Below are 18,831 nucleotides of genomic sequence, written 5' to 3'. Positions count from 1 at the left end.
CGCACGTGTGACTGGGGCTATAGCGCCATCTAGTGGTCGCCGATTTTCTTAGGCTCAGCTGCGTGTGGATCGCGAGCTGTGTGTGTGTGGACTGGGCAAGGCTAAAAGGGCGGAACGAAAGTCTCAAAATTCAAATGAATCAAATAGAATCGATTCAGAAGAGATGTGAATGAATGCATGTCATCTGATCCACAAATGAACATTTTAATCGCCACATGCACAAACTGTGATACTTTAATGCAAATTATAACATTTTTCACATTAGTGTAGTGACGCAAATTTGCGAATTTTTCGAATCGTGTACACGTTAATGAATTGCACTGGGCCTTGTTCATTGTTATTCAGTGCGTCGTGAAATGCTGTAAACTGCTAAAATGAAGTCTCAAAATCCAAATGAACGGAACAAGATTGACTCGAGCAAGACCTCAATAAATGCACGCATGTCACCTCATCTACAAATGCACTGATTCCTTTTTGCATGAGCAATTTATGATAAATTAATGCAGAACAGAACATTTTTTTATGTGTAAACATGTCTTTATTTGTACAAATCGCTGCACAATCATTTAATCCCGAATTCCACAGACTCAAATTGAAATGCATTTGTTTGTGCATTGTAAGATACATGCATAAAATTGATCCAGTACATGGATAATTGTGCGTTCATCTATTAATCGTTTTGAGTCTAATATCATCCCATACATATGGCATTAGAACAACATCAAGCTGAATAAATAATGACTAAAATAGTGAATAATTTCTTTTTTGGGTATACTATACATTTAAGGGAAGAAGATTGAGATCAGCATTAGCGTGGTTTTTGTGAGTTTTATGAAGTGTGTGCACTCAATATTGTGCTCACCTTAGGATTCCCCACAAAGCCAAACTCCTGAGGTAATAAGGAACAGCTGGTGAGACGCACTGTAATCTGAGCAGACTCATAAATGGAGCAGTGTCCAAAGTCCACCTCAGTGTGGTTAAACTGCAGATCAGAGCTGGTGATGACGGCATGGACCGTAAACGGGACAGGCCTCACCTAGTTAAAGCACAATGAGCAATGTTATTCAATGGACTCCATTCTAAACAATCCTGTACAATTATGAAGTCTGGATTTTCATGTGACATACATTCAAGGCTAAATGTTTTATAAATAAATAATTTAAAAAAGCTAATAATAAAATAATAATAATAAAAATGTCTACTGAATCACTTATTATAAACACTGCAGCATTCCATTAAAAAAAGAATAGTTCATATTGATTTCATGGTGACTTTAATTACATTTATGCAACTTCTGTTTTTTTTTTCTTCAGTTTTTTCCTGTTATTCAGTTTTTTTTGTTGTTGTTTTTTTTAATTCATAGTCATGTTAATGTCTTTTCCCAGCATCCTTTGGCAAGTGTAACAGCATGTGCTGCTCACCAGCTCTGTGAAGTGAGAGAGAGCGAGTGAATTTTCAGCATATACCCAGTCGTGCTCAGCCTTGCATCCTCCTCTTTGGACCGATGGACATGACATACAAGTCCCACATGTAGTATGCTTGTAAATTGTAAGCTCCACCAGGCTACCAGTTCTTGATCCTGTCAGTAATATGCTAGTCTCAGCAGTTGAAACACGCATGTGTAAGCAGATAAGTATAAATTCTTACAATACTGACGTTGGAGGATTGATCCTCAAATAAAAATACTGACATCATATTACTTCACTTTAATATCAGTTGTTCTATTTTCTAGTTCCTAGTGTGCTGAGTGTTTTGGGGTTAAACTTTCATTCTGCTGCAAATAAATTATTTTCATCTGTGCTGCAACTTGCTGGTAACAAATAATTAAGTTTACATTTAAATCACAATTTTCATTCCGGCTGTTCCCGCCCAGCAGCCCCTGAGACCTTGAAGGATTTTAACAAATAATATGAAGGTCACGCATCAACAGAAAACAGCACAGACTTAAGATCTTGACAATAAGAGTCCATATCAGTATTAATTATGAAATAGAATTGCTAATGATACTGTTGATGTCCACACAGCTGGCAGCTTTACCTGTAGTTTATTCACATTGTGTGCACGAAATAGACCATTTCTGCACTTAATTTGGTCTTACCCTTACGAAAATTAACCATGGTTTTACTACAGATACAACCAGAAAACAGTGGTTAAAAGTTGAACCATGGTAACCACAAATTAACCATGGTTTTGCTACACTAACCATATTTTTACCACGGTATTTGTAGTAAAACTGTGGTTATACAACTGGTATTCAATACAGCAAAAAAACAAACAAATCAAAAAAACATTTACCACACTTTTACTACAATAAAACCATGGCAAATTTTGACCTCTCTCATGCTGCCACAACTAGAGCCTGCTTTTTCATTAGCAGTTATGACGCCACTTTACTTTGTTGATAAAAACAGAATGAATAACAGAGCTGTGCAATGACAGCACTAGGTAAACTCCCATAATCCTCAGAACTGGACACTGGTTATCATCCCTCTATCTCAGCATGCTAAAGCAAAAAGCAGGATCTCATCTCTCATCTCCCATCCTCTTCCTCAGTCAGACCTCGTTCATGCCAGGACTCTTACTGATCCCAAACCTGTGCCCAAATCAGAGTGCTGGCACATAACCAGATTCTTCTAGCCTCTCCAGCAGCCTCACCTCACTATCAAATACTTCAAATAACCTTAGTCGATAACACTTTATTTTACAGTCTCTTAACTAGTTGCTTATTAGCATGCATATTACTAGAATACAAGCCATTTATTAGTACTAGATAAGCACATATTAATGCCTTATAAACTTATTCTACAACAGAAATGTGTGTGATTGGTTATAATATACATAATATACAACATATATAATATACAACATAAGAAAATCTACTGTAAATGTAATTCCACAATCAATACTTTTCATCTGAGGTGTAATGCCCATTGAAGTGTTTAAGATTTTTTAACCAAGTGGATTTTGAATGCATCTCCCAAAAGACAAAAAATAGCTAAATAACATTTTTATATTTGATACAATCACACTGGCGTTATTAGAACCTTCAGTGTGTGCAGCACATCAGTTCAGCTGCTGAATTAAAATCTGCGTACGCTGGTTGGCGCTGAGCCAAAGACAGGCGTGCTTCCACAGCGTTGCGCATTATAACTAATCACACACGATTCTGTTCAGCTTTTGAATGCAATGACCAAACGGAAGTGTTCAGATTAGCCATCAAAGAAGGTGCACTACAGCTCGCTGACTGATTTCTCTGGCAAATAATAATATTTTGAATAAAAAGGACAAAAATAAATAAAAGATATCAGTTTCAGTGCAATTTCTTAACATGTATTTCATCAAAATTAAGTAACTAGAGAAGCGTCGCCCAGTGTAGTGAAGTAAAAATAGTTTTTTCATTAGAAATGTACTTGAGTTAAAATAATTGTAATAAAACATGTTTATTCTATGGTTTCTTATAGGAGCCAGTGGCTCACTTTGGCCAAATGATGCTGATGTAATTTTGGTTTTTTTCTTCTGTGTGAGCCTTGTTAGGTGTTCATAAATTGGAAAAAGGACAACGAAACAAAAATGCTGGTGTTGTAAAAAAAAATAAATACAAGAAATGGTGGAAAATACATATTAAATGATTCAGTTAAAAGTCAGTTTTCAGTAATTAAAACAAAAACAAACAAACAAAAAAATATGCAAGAAATGGTGGAAAGCATATTAAATGATCAGTTAAAATCAGTTTTCAGTAATTAAAACACATGTGTAACGTATCTACACTAGCAACCGCATAGCAATACCTTAGCAAAAACTCACAATACCTTTGCAGCTCTGAAACATATCCTTACTTTGAGGATGAGACGTCCTACCTGATCAGCTACTTGTACAGTCAGGGGAACCTCCAGAACTCCTGTGTCCTTACTGAAGAACCTTTTGGCATCTGCATACAAGCTCTGTCTATAAAGAGAAGATTTTTTTAAAAATGGTTTTGTCATGATCTCCTCAAGATCTTAAATATTTAGTATTTATTAAACCGAATACTTTTCTAAATGCATACACTTCTGTATCATGGTTAAGCAAATTATTTTGTTTTGTCTATTTTTTCTTTAATACATTCCAATGCATTTCACACACTTTTTTATGATCATACTACATTGACTCTGAGCAGATTAAATGGTTTGTTGTCAGTGAGTCGAAATCATTACAAAACGAAACCGAACAAAAAAAAAAAAAAAATACATCTCTTGGAGTTGCAGTACAGAGCAATATGAGGGTGAATAAACAATTTTCATTTTTGGCTGTTTAAGTGCTTTTTCAGTCACAGACTTTCAGGAACTGCTTCTTCTGAGTTAATGGAGTCAGTCAGAGTGGCGCTCTTTGAATTGGCTTGGCACAGCATTATGGAACAGCTTTGTGGGACGCCACACAGCCCATCTGTCGATGGAACAAACACCCCAAACAGGAATCTGATTGGATCTTGCTTGTGAATACATCCTGACACATCCTCTGCTCTAAAAAGCTATTTTTAGCTAACATAAGCTGAACACAATAATACACACAGTGGTGAACAAAGTACGCAAATCAACTACAGTTGAGTAAAAATATGCACACCCTAATATAGCTCCAGTAAAACTGTAAATACAGCTTTCCAATTTTTATTTCAGTAAAAGTGCAAAAGTACTTGATTTTAAATGCATGTATAAAATATTAATAATATTATGCCATCATCATAAAATACTCATATTATGCATATTAAAAGTAAAAGTACTGATCGTACTGATTGCTTGTTGGACACAGCAGCAGTAACTAAGGAGGGCGGGTTTTTGTGAAGAGTCAATTACCCAACATGAGTCAATAAGGAAGATTAGAGGAAGCAGGTATTTTATGTACTGATCTACAAGTAAGAAAATAGTTGTAGATTTGTTTTAAGGCGAGAGCTCTCTCTGACTGCCACAGTGGACAAAGGTTTTCTACCTTCGATTTATTGTTTGTTGGACAGACACAAATAAATGTCCAGCACAATCAGATAAGGCTGCTAGGACAACTGCCAGACACCTCTAAGAGGGAGGATGAGGAAACCAGTACCAGGTAAAGCAGAGGACTTCTTATTGGTCCACATGCTGTTTTATAGGAAATAACTGTCCTTCATCCATCTTCATTCTAAAGATTTAGGACAGTCATGTTTGGAAGCATTTAGAATGTTGCCAACAGTATTCTAGTAGTGGGTCACACTGTGTGTGCCACCTCTGATGTCAACAGCCAATCACAGCAGTGGAACGGAACAATACCAAAGTGCAATCTCCTCATTACTGGAAAGGGATAAAAGTAATCATTCAATAGCTACTCCTCCTTCTGAGTCTTCTGTGAGGAAATAGACATTAACAGACATTTTGAGCCTTCACTTGGCGAGACAACAAAAACTGTAGCATGTGCTGAGTCCCCATGCCAGAGAGGCATAAGCAGAGTGACCAGTTTCTGACTCTTTCCCAGAGAGGGAGAAAATAATACAGATGCATTTTCCATGTAGAAAATTACTTTACAGACACCTTGGCCTTCTACACTGTCGGTATAAGATTATTTCATTTGCGTTAGATGTTGTATAGCTGATGTCAGCTTATAACAAATAATCTTGATTTTTTTTTTTTTTTTATGTGTATTAAGGTTCTTCATCTTATTAGTTTATATTTTCATCTATATTTCTTTATCCATTCACTGTATTCATTTAGTATTAATTTATCTATGATTCGTGTCTCCATCCTAACATTCTCACGCTCACCTCAAATGACGTGACCAAAACTCACAACATAATTTGTGCTACATAAAAGAACCACTACAGAACTCTATGCAATTATTTTACTTTTGACTTAATTTGTAAACTTAATGTGTTTATAGACTTTTTTATTTGAATGTATCAGTAGTTTTTTTATAGAGTAGTTTTCTCATGCAGAGTATGAGAAAAAATATTTTATATTATATAATATGTAGCTTTATAAGCTACACACAATTTGTATCTATAAAGCATGCTAACTTAGGAACATAAGTGAGAGCTGTGTTGTGATCTTGTTTCAGTAGATCGACATAATTAGCAGCACTGGGGAAGCACAGCTGTCAGTGTGTCTGATTCACATGAGCTCTGTCACAGCACACACACACACGCACACACACACACACACAGAGAATGAGAAAGACAAAAAGTGTCACACGTACCAGATCACGTGAGGTCACGAGGACCCGGAAGTAACTTCACGCAGGTATTTAAGCAGGAAGCAGGTGTTGTTTTGCACCAGACATTGAGTTCATGCTCGACTCCACGTCAGGTCCCTTCGTCATCTCATCTCACGTGAGTAAACTCTCTGCTCTTCGGAGCGCTTATTTACCTGTCTGTGTGCGTGTGAGAATGCGGATTTCTTGGTGGAAATCTCTACTCCTTATCGGAGCGTTCTCAGACCAACTGCGTGATTTACCTGCTCACTCGTGCACTTCCGCGTTTGAGTATTCCGTCACGCTACAAGGGGACTCATCTCGAACCTTTCATTTCTCGTCCAGCCTCCGTGACAGAATGTCTGGTCCCGAAATGGTCCCGGTGGATCTGGAGCAATTGTGGGGTGTGATCCAGCAGCAGTCGGGGGAAATCATTAGTCTGAGGCAGGAGTTGGTGGGGCTTCGGGCGGAGGTCAACGCGTTTCGTGCCGAAACCGCGGGTCTTCGGGCGGAGTGCGGGGTCCTCCAGTCCGACCTCACCGCCCTGCAATCGGACTATGATGACCTGGCTGCTGCGCAGATTGCCCCCGCAGAACCAGTCCGTCCCGCCCTTCAACCTAAGATCGCACTTCCGGACAAATGGGATGGGTCCGGAACCCGGTGTGATGTATTTCTCACTAACCTTTCACTGTTGTTTGAGTTCCAGCCAGCACGTTATCCCTCCGATCGCAGCAGGATCGCTCTCCTCATCTCCCTTCTCACCGGGCAGGCAGCTTAGTGGGCTGCGGCGGTCCTGAAAGCTGACGGGATCGCTGCGCACTCATATCCCGAGTTCACCACCCAGCTCAGGGCCGCCTTCCAACACCCTGAGAGCGAGGTGGAGGTGGATTCCCGTTTATACCACCTGAGGCAGGGCGAGCGCAGCGTCTATGTGCCTACCACGAAGGTCTATGTGCCTATTGCGCCTCCCCAGATCACCACCGTGCAATCTGCCCTTTGCGTCCGGGAAACGGCCAGACCAGGTGAAGAGGGGGAGGTCTTCATCTGGTTCCGCTACCATCAAATCCTATCCCGCTGTTTCCCGGCTGCTCCTTCAGGTATCAATCCTCATGGGCCACCGACGGATCGTGACCAACGCATTTGTTGACTCTACGATCTCGCTATTGATCTCGTGCCGGGCGCGGTACCTCCCCGCGGCCATCTGTACTCCCTGTCGGCCACCGAACATCAGGCGATGGAGGAGTACGTGGCTGAAGGACTTCGGGCCGGCACCATCCGTCCTTCCAGCTCCCCGGCGGCCGCGGGCTTCTTCTTCGTGAAGAAGAAGGACGGGGGTCTCCGCCCATGTGTTGACTATCGGGGACTCAACCAGATTACCATCAAGAACTGTCATCCACTCCCTCTCACCAACACCGCCCTGGACGCCCTCTCTGGTGCCCGTTTCTTCACGAAGCTGGACCTACGGAGCGCATACAACTTGGTCCGCATCAGGGAGGGTGATGAGTAGAAGACGGCCTTCATAACCCCCACTGGTCACTACGAGACCCTGGTTATGCCGTTTGGTCTGTGCAACAGTCCATCTGTATTTCAACAGTTCATAAATGACGTTCCCCGGGACATGCTGGGTAGGTGGTGCTATGCTTATCTGGATGATATCCTCGTATATTCGAAGACGCTCGAGGAACACACCCAGCATGTCCGAGCAGTACTCCGGAGGTTGCTGGCCCACCAGTTGTACTGTAAGTTGGAGAAATGTGCCTTTCACCAGCACACCACCACATTCCTTGGCTTCGTAATATCTTCTCAGGGTGTGGCCATGGATCCCCAGAAGCTGGAGGCTGTGCGCTCGTGGCCCCTACCCACGTTGCTCAAACAGCTGCAACGTTTTCTGGGGTTCGCCAACTTCTACTGGCGATTTATCCAGGGCTTCAGCGCAACTGCAGCACCTCTGACTGCTCTTACCAAACCATCACGTGGAGAATTCCAACTCACACCTGAAGCAATCCAAGCCTTCAAGAAACTGTGTCTCATGTTCACCACCGCTCCGGTTCTCATCCATCCCAACCCGGCTAAACCTTTTGTTGTCGAAGTGGACGCTTCCGACGTGGGCGTAGGGGCGGTCCTTTCACAGCGTGGTCCAGACGAGAAACTACATCCCTGTAGTTTTTTCTTGAGAAAATTCAATCCCACACAGCAGCGTTACGGGGTAGGGGACCGTGAGCTGTTGGCCATCAAGTGGGCTCTGGAAGAGTGGCGTCACTGGCTCCAGGGCGGCAGCGACCCATTCACCATCTGGACCGACCACCAGAACCTCACCGTCATCCGCCAGACCAAACAGCTTAACCCCAGGCAGGCGCGGTGGGCATTATTCATCGAGCACTTCAACTTCCACCTCTCCTACCGGCCCGGCTCGAAGAATGCCAAAGCGGACGCCATCTCCCAACAACACCAACGAGATACCACCTCCTCGGAGCCCGCGCCTGTCCTGCCTCCTCACATCATCTTGGCTCCCCTCCAGTGGGGGTTAGAAGAGAGAGTCCGCCAGAGTCACAGTCTGGAACCCCCTCCACCGGAAACCCGCACTGGGCGACTCTTTGTGCCCGACCATCTTCGCAAAGAAGTTCTCCAGTGGGGGCACAATTCCACATTGGCAGGTCATCAGGGGGTCCAGAGGACCATCTCATTTATCGGCAGGGCGTTTTGGTGGAGGACGTTGAGGAGAGACGTACAGGAGTACGTCCAGGCATGTAACATCTGCGCTCGCTCCAAGACCACCAACTCACCATCTACCGGCGAGCTGCAGCCCCTCCCCATCCCCAAACGCCCCTGGAGTCACATCTCGGTCGTTTTCGTCACTGGACTCCCTGACTTGCAAGGCAAGAACACCATCCTGACCATTGTGGATCGCTTCTCGAAGGCTGTGCACCTGGTGGCTCTCACCAGACTCCCCTCTGCCAAGACCACCGTGGAGCTTATACTCGAGCACGTAGTCCGCTTGCATGGGTTTCCCAAGGACATCGTCTCGGACAGAGGGCCCCAGTTCACGGCCAAGTTCTGGCAGGCCTTCTGCCGTCTGGTCGGCACCACCGCCAGCCTATCGTCCGGTCACCATCCTCAGACGAACGGCCAGACGGAGCGGGCCAACCAACAACTGGAGCGCTTTCTTCGATGCTTTGCGGGTGAACATCAGCGCTCCTGGGCGCGCTACCTCGTCTGGGCTGAACTATCCAATAATCTGCATACATCTCGGCCACCAATCTAAGCCCTTTCGAGGTATGCTACGGGTACCAACCTCCGGTGTTCGAACATCAAGAACCGGAGGTTGATGTCCCGTCCGCCCAACAGTTGGTCCGCCTGAAGACGGATTCTAAGAAACTCACTCCACGCTTCATCGGACCCTACAAGATCACCCACCGATTAAACCCTGTCACCTTCCGGCTCCAGCTGCCTGCTTCCCTCCGGATCCATCCTGTATTCCATCAATCTCAACTCAAACATGTCTTCTTCTCCCCTCTGTCTCCCCAGGTCACTGCTCCTCCTCCGGTCCGGATCATCGACGGTGGTCCTGCGTACACCGTTCGGCGGATCCTTGACTCGCGAACCCGTGGCCGTGGCACCCAATACCTTGTCGAGTGGGAAGGCTACGGTCCGGAGGAGCGTTCTTGGGTCCCCGGGCGGTTCATCCTGGATCCCACTCTCATCCAGGACTACCGTCGTCGGGTATCCTCCGTTCCGGGACCGTCGGGTGCCGGTCCTGGAGGGGGGGTACTGTCAGACGTACCAGATCACGTGAGGTCACGAGGACCCGGAAGTAACTTCACGCAGGTATTTAAGCAGGAAGCAGGTGTTGTTTTGCACCAGACATTGAGTTCATGCTCGACTCCACGTCAGGTCCCATCGTCATCTCATCTCACGTGAGTAAACTCTCTGCTCTTCGGAGCGCTTATTTACCTGTCTGTGTGCGTGTGAGAACGCGGATTTCTTGGTGGAAATCTCTACTCCTTATCGGAGCGTTCTCAGACCAACTGCGTGATTTACCTGCTCACTCGTGCACTTCCGCGTTTGAGTATTCCGTCACGCTACAAGGGGACTCATCTCGAATCTTTCATTTCTCGTCCAGCCTCCGTGACAAAAAGAGCATATGACTTCTGACAGAAATCAAAGTGAGCTTTCAAAATTAAATGTTATCATTAAATCATTAAACAAGAAACATTAAACATACACTTTAAGTAATATGAGTGTCTTACAAGCTTAATTTTCAGTCCTAAGCTTCATTTACACAGACGCTTGGGAAACAGTGTGAGTCGGTGTGTGTGTGTGTCTCTCAGCGGGCGAGTGTAAACAGCTGCAGCAGCTTAATGTAACACTAAATATGAAAAATACTTCTACAGCATTTAAGAATTTTAGTTAATTTCAACATTTATATTTAATACATTTTAAAACATGCTTATTGATAAATTGATGTAGGCTAATGTATTAACTAATGACATCTTATTACATCCTCCTCACTACATTTTGTTCCAATTTTATGCTTAAAACAGGAAAAATTTAGTATCAGTATATAGTTTAGTGTCATTATATGTTATATTCTGATTCTGACTGGTTAATCTTCTGAAAAAAAAAAAAACTGTTTCCCATGGCAACACACCAATACTATTTTCATATCTCTTGTATCACTCACACCATTTCTGATTATGTGACTTTACATTTGCAAATGAATAAAATTACCTCAGAAGACATTACTAATTTTATTTGTATACTAAACAAAATCTTACATGGATAGATGGATGTATTAAATCGCTGTGTTTGTCTTTTCACTAGGTTGATGCTACGCAAATGCCAAACTTAAACCAGTCTCCTGAAATAATATAGAATAGTGGAGATAGTGTATCATCCAGACATTCGGATATCTGGTTCTTGATTATGATTAGTTGAGCCACTTTCAAAGCCATTGTAAATAACTGTAGAAACACACACCTGTGACCTCATTACATCAGTATTACTGCACCACTGCATTTGTGTGTTGCTTAGCAATCAGTTTTACTGTGCCAAAAAAATGCATCAAAATCTCAGATTTTGCTGTAAATTTTGACTTAATGGATGGTTTATAAAAGCAACAAGCCCCACTTTATAAAAGCACTGGGGCTTAATTAAACCACAGCTTCTTGGGGATTTTTGCTTTAATAAACCTCTTTGGGGAGATATAAGATCCCAATTAACCTGTCATCGTTTTGATTATTATTTGAACACAGGATACTGTCAATCAATCACAATCAAGTATTACAGAGAGCTGTGCAACAATAGCCCATAATAATGGCCCACAAAAGGCTCCAGTGAGAATGAGCCATGTGAACAGTATTACATAAGCAGGAGTCAAGACAGATCTGTGGGTTTTGGATCACAAGAGAGAGAGAGAGAGAGATGAGTGAAAGAGTGCCGACGCTGTTAATGCTGTCCTAATCTTCATTTTAAAGCTTTCTAAAGCAGATTAATGCAATTTCACTTCCTCCACTGCAGCACGTCAGGCCCACAAAATGTTCTATGAATTGTTATCATGTAATGCTGCTTCATCTGACCTCAAATCAGCTTAGATATCAATATGCTGTTCTGTCAAATGAAAAATGTGGGCGAGGAAAAGGGCACCACACACGCGCGCTTCTCTCTCAGGAGCCTACAGCGCTGCAGCACACCACGATACAGTTCAGGTTTAAAAATATCTCAGCAGCCTCATTCAAATTCAGCTCCAACTAAATGTCCACATGCTTCTTTTGGGAGATTGTATTGATGGTTCAAGGTATTTATGTTGTGAGATGCTCCTATGAAACAGTTTATTCTTCACAATTGTCATGTTTATGGTTATTTTTGTTTGTTTGTTTTTCTAACTTTCTCTGAGCAAATCCCTTAATCCATTCTTGTAGTGTTTGCAACACACATCGCTTCATGATGTATGAAGCAATTAGTGGTAATGAGCAGAACTTTTTAAATGAAACCGTGTTGGAGGTATTATGTTACAAATAACAGGCATTACATAATGGGCAGGTGTATTGATTTAACATGTTAATTGCAATGAATTGTGGAAAAAAAAATGATGATGGCATTCAACGCATCCTGCCCCAGCACAGACCTGTATGTCATCTTACACTGGATGCGACTGCTTAGTGATAAAGCAGGATGACTACTGATTGTGTGATGTAGCCTATTATGACCCTAATATTCAAAATGTGAGGGCAAAAATGCACCTGTATGGGATTTTGTCTAACGTTTACATCATTTGATATAGATTAGCAATGTCACACAAGCAAGAGTACTGTTTTTTCCCGAATATCTGCACGGTTGCATATCAACTGTATATAACAGTTCAATAAACAAGAAATTAATATTGTTTTCTTAGACTCAGTATTGCTGGCAGTGTTTTTGCTCAATCTCACCAATGAAAATAGTTCCAAACAAAGCCATAGCAGAACTGTTTTGGAGCAGCACAGTGGTTACTATTATATTATTGAGGACTACCTGGGCAGAAATTTCAGCTGAGCACTGAAGCTGGATTTGGCCTGGATAAATCCTGTTTTAGGTAAGATGGACATGTGGTTCCTCATCTCTTTACACACCTTGAATGTCAATCTGAGAGCTGTGCTGGCCCTAAAAAGAAAGAAAGGAAAAGAAAAAACAAAAACAAATATTCACATTCTCGATCAGTCAGAAAAACAAACTGAAAGTGGAGACATACTGTAAACAGAGAGAACCATCATATTCCATATACCATATATATATATATATATATAAATACAGTGAATTTAGGGCAGATGTAAACAATTAAAAGCTAATATTTAGTTGCAGATCCCTTGTGTACAATCACAGCAGTGAGTCTGCGACCCACAGACTTCACCAGACTCTTGGTCTCATGCTTTGAAATGCATTTCTGCCTTTAGTCTCCTCTTCAGCCAGTAATTCATGTTCAATTGGATTTAAATCTGGAGATTGATTAGGGCAATCTAAGACTTTCCATTTCTTTGCCCTGATAAACTCTTTGACTGAACTGGCAGGGTGTTTTGGGTTATTATCCTGATCCAATATGAAGTACTTTCTGATGAGTCTGGTGGCATTTTCTTGAATATACTGGTAGCCAAGATGGTTTTGTACCCTTCCAAATTCATTCGGCTGCTGTCATCATACATTGAGTCATCATTAAAATTATTGAGAGGGACTGTTCCAGAAGCAGCCATGCATGCCCACGCCATGACACTACCTCCACTGTGCTTTACAGATGAGGTTGTATGCTTAGGATCATTTGCAGTTTCCTTTTTTCTCCACACTTTTGATTTCCCATCACGTAGATAAAGGTTCATCTTTGTCTCATCTGTCCATAAACTCAATTCCAGAACTCTGCTGGGTTTTGCAAACTCTAATCTTGCCTTTCTATTTTTGGTGCTGGTCAGAGGTATCTTGCTGTGTAGCTTCAGTAATTCTAAGACTCAGAATTCAGAAGCAATGGATATAACTGATAAGACACCTTTCGTGCTTTTAATATCTGAAGAATGAATGCAACAGGACACAGCTGCTCACTTAGAAAGACCTGAGAGGCAATACTTATGCTCACATTAGATAGTAGGATGAACTCTAAAAGTGCTGATCTTCTTAGCTGGTAAAACATATATGTGTTTAATCACCTAATAATAAAATGTGACATTCTGTAGTTTTGTCTTATATTCATCTTTTAATCATAATTACAGATTTCTTGACTCCACAGCAAACAGAACTATTTTGTCTTTACTGTACCAATATTCATGTCCATACCATATGTAGTCAGTCTTGTTTCTCTGAATAATGGTGCAGATGGTGCAAATTCTATGGTGTTTTACTAGCATTACTATTTCCATGAAAAATGTCATGTATATATGTTGAACCAGCATTACCTGGTTCAAAATGCTGTTAACAAAATCATTGTTGAAACATTTACAGTTAGCCTACTGTACGAATAAACACACTATGACAAAATTACGTAAGCAGTAAATAACTGTACATTATTAAGGTACAGTATATGTATATACAAAGCAACATATTGTTTTCATAAGCAGGGCAAATCTCCGACATGAAACAACTGCTCACGTGCTTAAGACCCTTGCATTGTAAGAATCTACAGGGATACTTCTGATATAAAGACGCTGACTTGTTAGATCATGTTTTCTAATTAAATACGTATGATTTCCTATTCATTTAATAGAACGTTTTCTTCCTGCAAAAGAGAGCACATGCTTTTTATGCTTTTTACATACATATTACGCATAAGAAGCAACTGAGATCTGCGTATGGCACTTCAGTAAGACTGTTAAATATGCAGTACCCCCACTATCTATATCGATCTAGAATAGGTGACCCATTTTACCCAATGTTGGGCACTGCCTGCAGCAACAAGGTTCGAGAAAAGCAGATATAACGGATGTTCATCCTGGGAATTCTTTAAGTAAGTCAGACTATGCACAGCTACGCTGAGAGTTTCAGATCATTCTGATCATGCTTGCGAGTTTAGTGAAGCAGCTTTAGAACAATTGATCAGTGAATAAATGCTCAAGCTATCAAATGAATATTTAAATTGCCCTAATAATGCTCGGTTATAGGTATTACAAATCCATTGTACTTACTTCATGCTTATTAAAAAGCACTTATATCAGTGAGTAATAGAACAGATGGTGTCATACTGTAGGTCAGACATAGAGTGCATGCCACTATAGGAAATAGACCTGGTTTTCCATTTTCTAGGTTTTTATTGATATCAAAGAAAGGCCATTTCAAAGTCACATTTCCAATATTTTTAGAAAAGCATCTTTCCAGCCTAATAATACAAACTTCCTACATATGAAATTAGTTCTTTATTTAGAATCAGGATTTTTACCCCTACTTATTAAAAGTGTCAGGTTTAATAAAAAACACATTCCCTGGGAACCATACCAGTTTCCTAGCTACTTCCTGACTTGTGTTAGGCTGTACTTTTTAAGCTAAATTAATTCCACAAATTTACTGCAAATTTCAAAAATAGATATATGCCTAAATAGTGCATAAATAAATGGTGCAATTCACCTGCTTTGAACTTTGATGCTGTCCTGATAAAGGCGATCATACATGCAGATTTTCAGGTCGATATTTGACTCGGTCACCCACACAGGTGCGCTCTCTGCCACCCCACAAACTGAAACCACAATCTATTCATTCAAGAAAACAAGGAGAAAAGTCAAGTTAATCTATTGAGCAGTTAAAGCAAATATAAAACACTGTTTATAATTATGTAAAAACTATACCGGTTCACAACTAGGTTGAGAAAATGTGATTTGGAAATCCAGTTTTGCCTCCCCTGGAATAGTTGGTGTGAAGATAATAGGTAGTTTGACACTCATAAATGGGCCAACATCACCTTCATAAGCCTGCAGAGAGACAATCCATATGTCACATTTTCATTTAACTCTTACACTAAGATGAGATTCACTATGAATAATTTGCAGCTGTTGGTAGTGGTGTTTCTTTGCACAGTATGAAAGACCCATTCAACAAACACAAATGCTCACCACAGAGAAGCAGTGGATTCTTATGGAGCTACTCACACCATGGGCAAACATATGCCCAATGACAAAGCAAGAATTTTGTATTTACTAAAGTCTTTGTTGCTGAAAGTACTTATTTGGGTATATCTCTCGTTATAGTGCTTTTTGCAATTATTTGATAAACTACTGGTGCCATGTTCAGTAGAAATTTCTGTTAAAGATATACAGTATGAATCTGCGTATGATTTGTTCATTTGTTTTTAGATGTAATATTGAAAGAAGAAACATAAGAAAACAGCTCCTTTTATCGTTTTTTTTTTTTTTTTTCATTTTTTTCCAGAAAAACTAAAAACAAGAATTCAGCTTGAAGTCCATTATATGGAGAAAAATCCTGAAATGTTTTCCTCAAAAAACATTTCTTTACGACTAAAGAAAGAAAGACATGAACATGGGGATGAGTACATTATCTATAAATTTTTGTTCTGGAAGTGGACTACTTTAAGAACCATACTTGTTTTACAAGATTTTTGGCTTTCTTAATTCATTTTTTTTAAAATGCGTGTAAATTGTCAGTGTTCTCATACTGTACCTCCCCAATGCTAAACTCAGTTGGCTCGAAGTTGCTCTGCTCTGCTGTAGTATGCACTGATCCTGGATCAGCCATCAAAATCTCATCAGGACTGTGACTGTTGTCAGGAGACACACCTATCATTACAGCCAAGAAGAATTTACTATTCAAAAGATGTACAAAATCAATACTTATATGTATGTATGCATAAAATGTCCATTAATATACAATTATGTAAACTTAAGATACAATTTTGTTTCATTTTTTAGACATAACACATAATATAAATATATATATATATATATACATATATTCACCACTTATCTTGACTTGTCTGCTATGTTTTTTTTTTTTTGTATGTGTGTCAAATTATGCTATGTTTTGGATGCCGGAGGGGTCCACACAAGAGGTAATGTCATTGCTCAAAGAGTCTAGTAAGAACACAGGCCTATTACAAATTGTACAGTCATGTCAACATGGGCTTTATGTTGACATAGTGATTATATTTACATGTTTGCAACTAAAATGACCACAATTACAATTGTAATTACTACAAAAAGTGCTATACCAGAGGAGAAAAACATTTTGTTACCTGGTTTAAGGTCAATGTGAGAAACGTGTCCTGTGTTCTCTGTGCCTGATGTAATTTCTGCTGTGTTCTCTGCATTCACACTGGGCATCTCAGCACTGGCAGTAGAAACCTGGGCAGACAGACTGACTATAAAAATATAAACTTAAAGACCTGCTCTTTGCACAACTGTTAATCTATATTATTATGTACGGTAGTTGTTTGTCTTTCTAATTAGGACTGTCATCAATAAAACTGAATAGAACACGTTACGTTTTGGAATTGAGTCTGATTCCGATTCCTGGTTCTGGAATCGACGAGATTCGATTCCAAAAAATTGATTCCTCACTGTCGATTCTTGTTTTTTTTTGTTTTGTTTTTTTCAGAAGTGTTGTATCAACAGCACTTATACAAGAGCTGGTGGTTTATCTGTCAAATCAGATGCGCTCTTGACCACTGATCTGTGCTCTCTGCGTTTTCTTTCAGAATTATCACTGGCTGATAGAAAGGTTAAAAAATATCATTTTATTTAAGATGGAAATAGCATCCAGACCCTCGATCATGTCATGATCTATTCTGTCATGCAGTGCTCAAAATTGTTGACAATATAAGGCCGTTCCACGGTAAAATAACTTCTGAATAATTTTTGAACTGGTTCATTAAAACAATCTTTCCGAAAGAACCTTTTCGTGGAAACGAATCAGATTTCTAATCACTATTAGCGAGCAAGACTGCATCCTCAAACTCAGACGTGCTCAGTACCGACTCTTTTCATTCAGTTTATTTTTGTGAATCGATGTTCAGCCACGTTTGATGACAGCAGCTGAGATATGCAGCCTTCGTATGATGCAGCCTTTCTGCAGAACTGTCAAATGATGTGTTTGCAAAATGTGACCTGATCATAGGGTTGCCAGCTGTCCTATTATAGCAGGGATGTTGAATTTTTTTGGCTAAAATTATGAAATCCTGTGTAAATCCTTACATTGTTATGACAATCAGTGCACATGGCTGAATACAGGAATCAGCACAGAAGTCAAATATTTAATACTTGAATGCAGAATGCATTGTTTAAGAGTAACACTCTTAATGCCAAGTATATGCATTGCTAGACAGGTGGGCTTCCGTACCCTTATATTTCATCTTAACATACCTAAAATTTGTGATTGAGTGATCGCTCTTTATGTTTGGGCATTTTCCCTTATCAGTGATTTAACACTTTAAACTTTATTAGATGAAGGCATAGATCGCTGCCTTGCATGCTCCATCTCTCATTCAGTAAAAACAACAAACTACAATCAGATCAGACACTATTACTGATAAAAGGGATGCTATTGTGACGCGGCCAGAGAAGACTCGTGAGGCGTGGGATCCATTTGCAACAGCTTTAATGAATCGGACAGTGTAAACAAGCGGGGGTCACCAACAGCAGACAGGGACAGTGAAGGTAAATCCAATAGAATGGTCAAAGTCCAGGCAAGGGGTCGAGGCCGGCGGCGATCAATAACAATAGTCCGAGGGAGAAGCGAGGGTCGGTGGAAGGCAGGCAGCAGAGTATCACAAACGAGTTTAACAGTCCGGTTGGTAACGATAAAGGCAGTCCGATTGAAAACGCTCAGAGTTGGGTACATGACCAGCAAAACTTCGCGATGGTTGTGCCGGCGAGGCACGCTGAAATGGCCGCCGAAAAGGAAGTGACCCGGGAGCACCCGGAACCGGAAGTGAGCGCCCAGGTAGGGGATTATGGGAAATGTAGTTAGTACTCGGGTGAAGGCTCCCGCTGGTGCGGGATGGAGGAAGCCACAGAGACCGTGCCTGTGACAGAGCCCCCCCCCTGCGAGTGCCTCCTGGCACGAGGAGGCGGCCGACGCCGGGGTCTACCCCTGGCACGGGGTGCTGGTCGATCTGGGTGAGCCGAGTGGAAGTCCGCGGTGAGAGAGGGATCCAGGATGTCTTCAGCGGGCACCCAGGACCGC

General features: G+C 41.2%; 1 protein-coding gene across 1 annotated transcript in view; it reads right to left on the bottom strand.

Annotated features, from left to right (window-relative positions):
* cfap74 (cilia and flagella associated protein 74) overlaps positions 1–18,831 on the bottom strand; it is an 81,725-nt gene that overhangs the window by 32,621 nt on the left and 30,273 nt on the right. Inside the window, exons 17-23 of the mRNA XM_051117509.1 lie at positions 16,883–17,008; positions 16,312–16,427; positions 15,483–15,605; positions 15,265–15,386; positions 12,700–12,828; positions 3,858–3,945; positions 863–1,036 (exon numbers count right to left, since the gene is read on the bottom strand). Coding sequence (XP_050973466.1) covers positions 863–1,036; positions 3,858–3,945; positions 12,700–12,828; positions 15,265–15,386; positions 15,483–15,605; positions 16,312–16,427; positions 16,883–17,008 — 878 coding nt within the window. The remainder of the gene's footprint in view (positions 1–862; positions 1,037–3,857; positions 3,946–12,699; positions 12,829–15,264; positions 15,387–15,482; positions 15,606–16,311; positions 16,428–16,882; positions 17,009–18,831) is intronic.

This window comes from Labeo rohita, chromosome 8, assembly GCF_022985175.1.
Source record: "Labeo rohita strain BAU-BD-2019 chromosome 8, IGBB_LRoh.1.0, whole genome shotgun sequence".
Taxonomy (NCBI): domain Eukaryota; kingdom Metazoa; phylum Chordata; class Actinopteri; order Cypriniformes; family Cyprinidae; genus Labeo; species Labeo rohita.
This window is presented reverse-complemented; position numbering and strand designations above follow the sequence as displayed.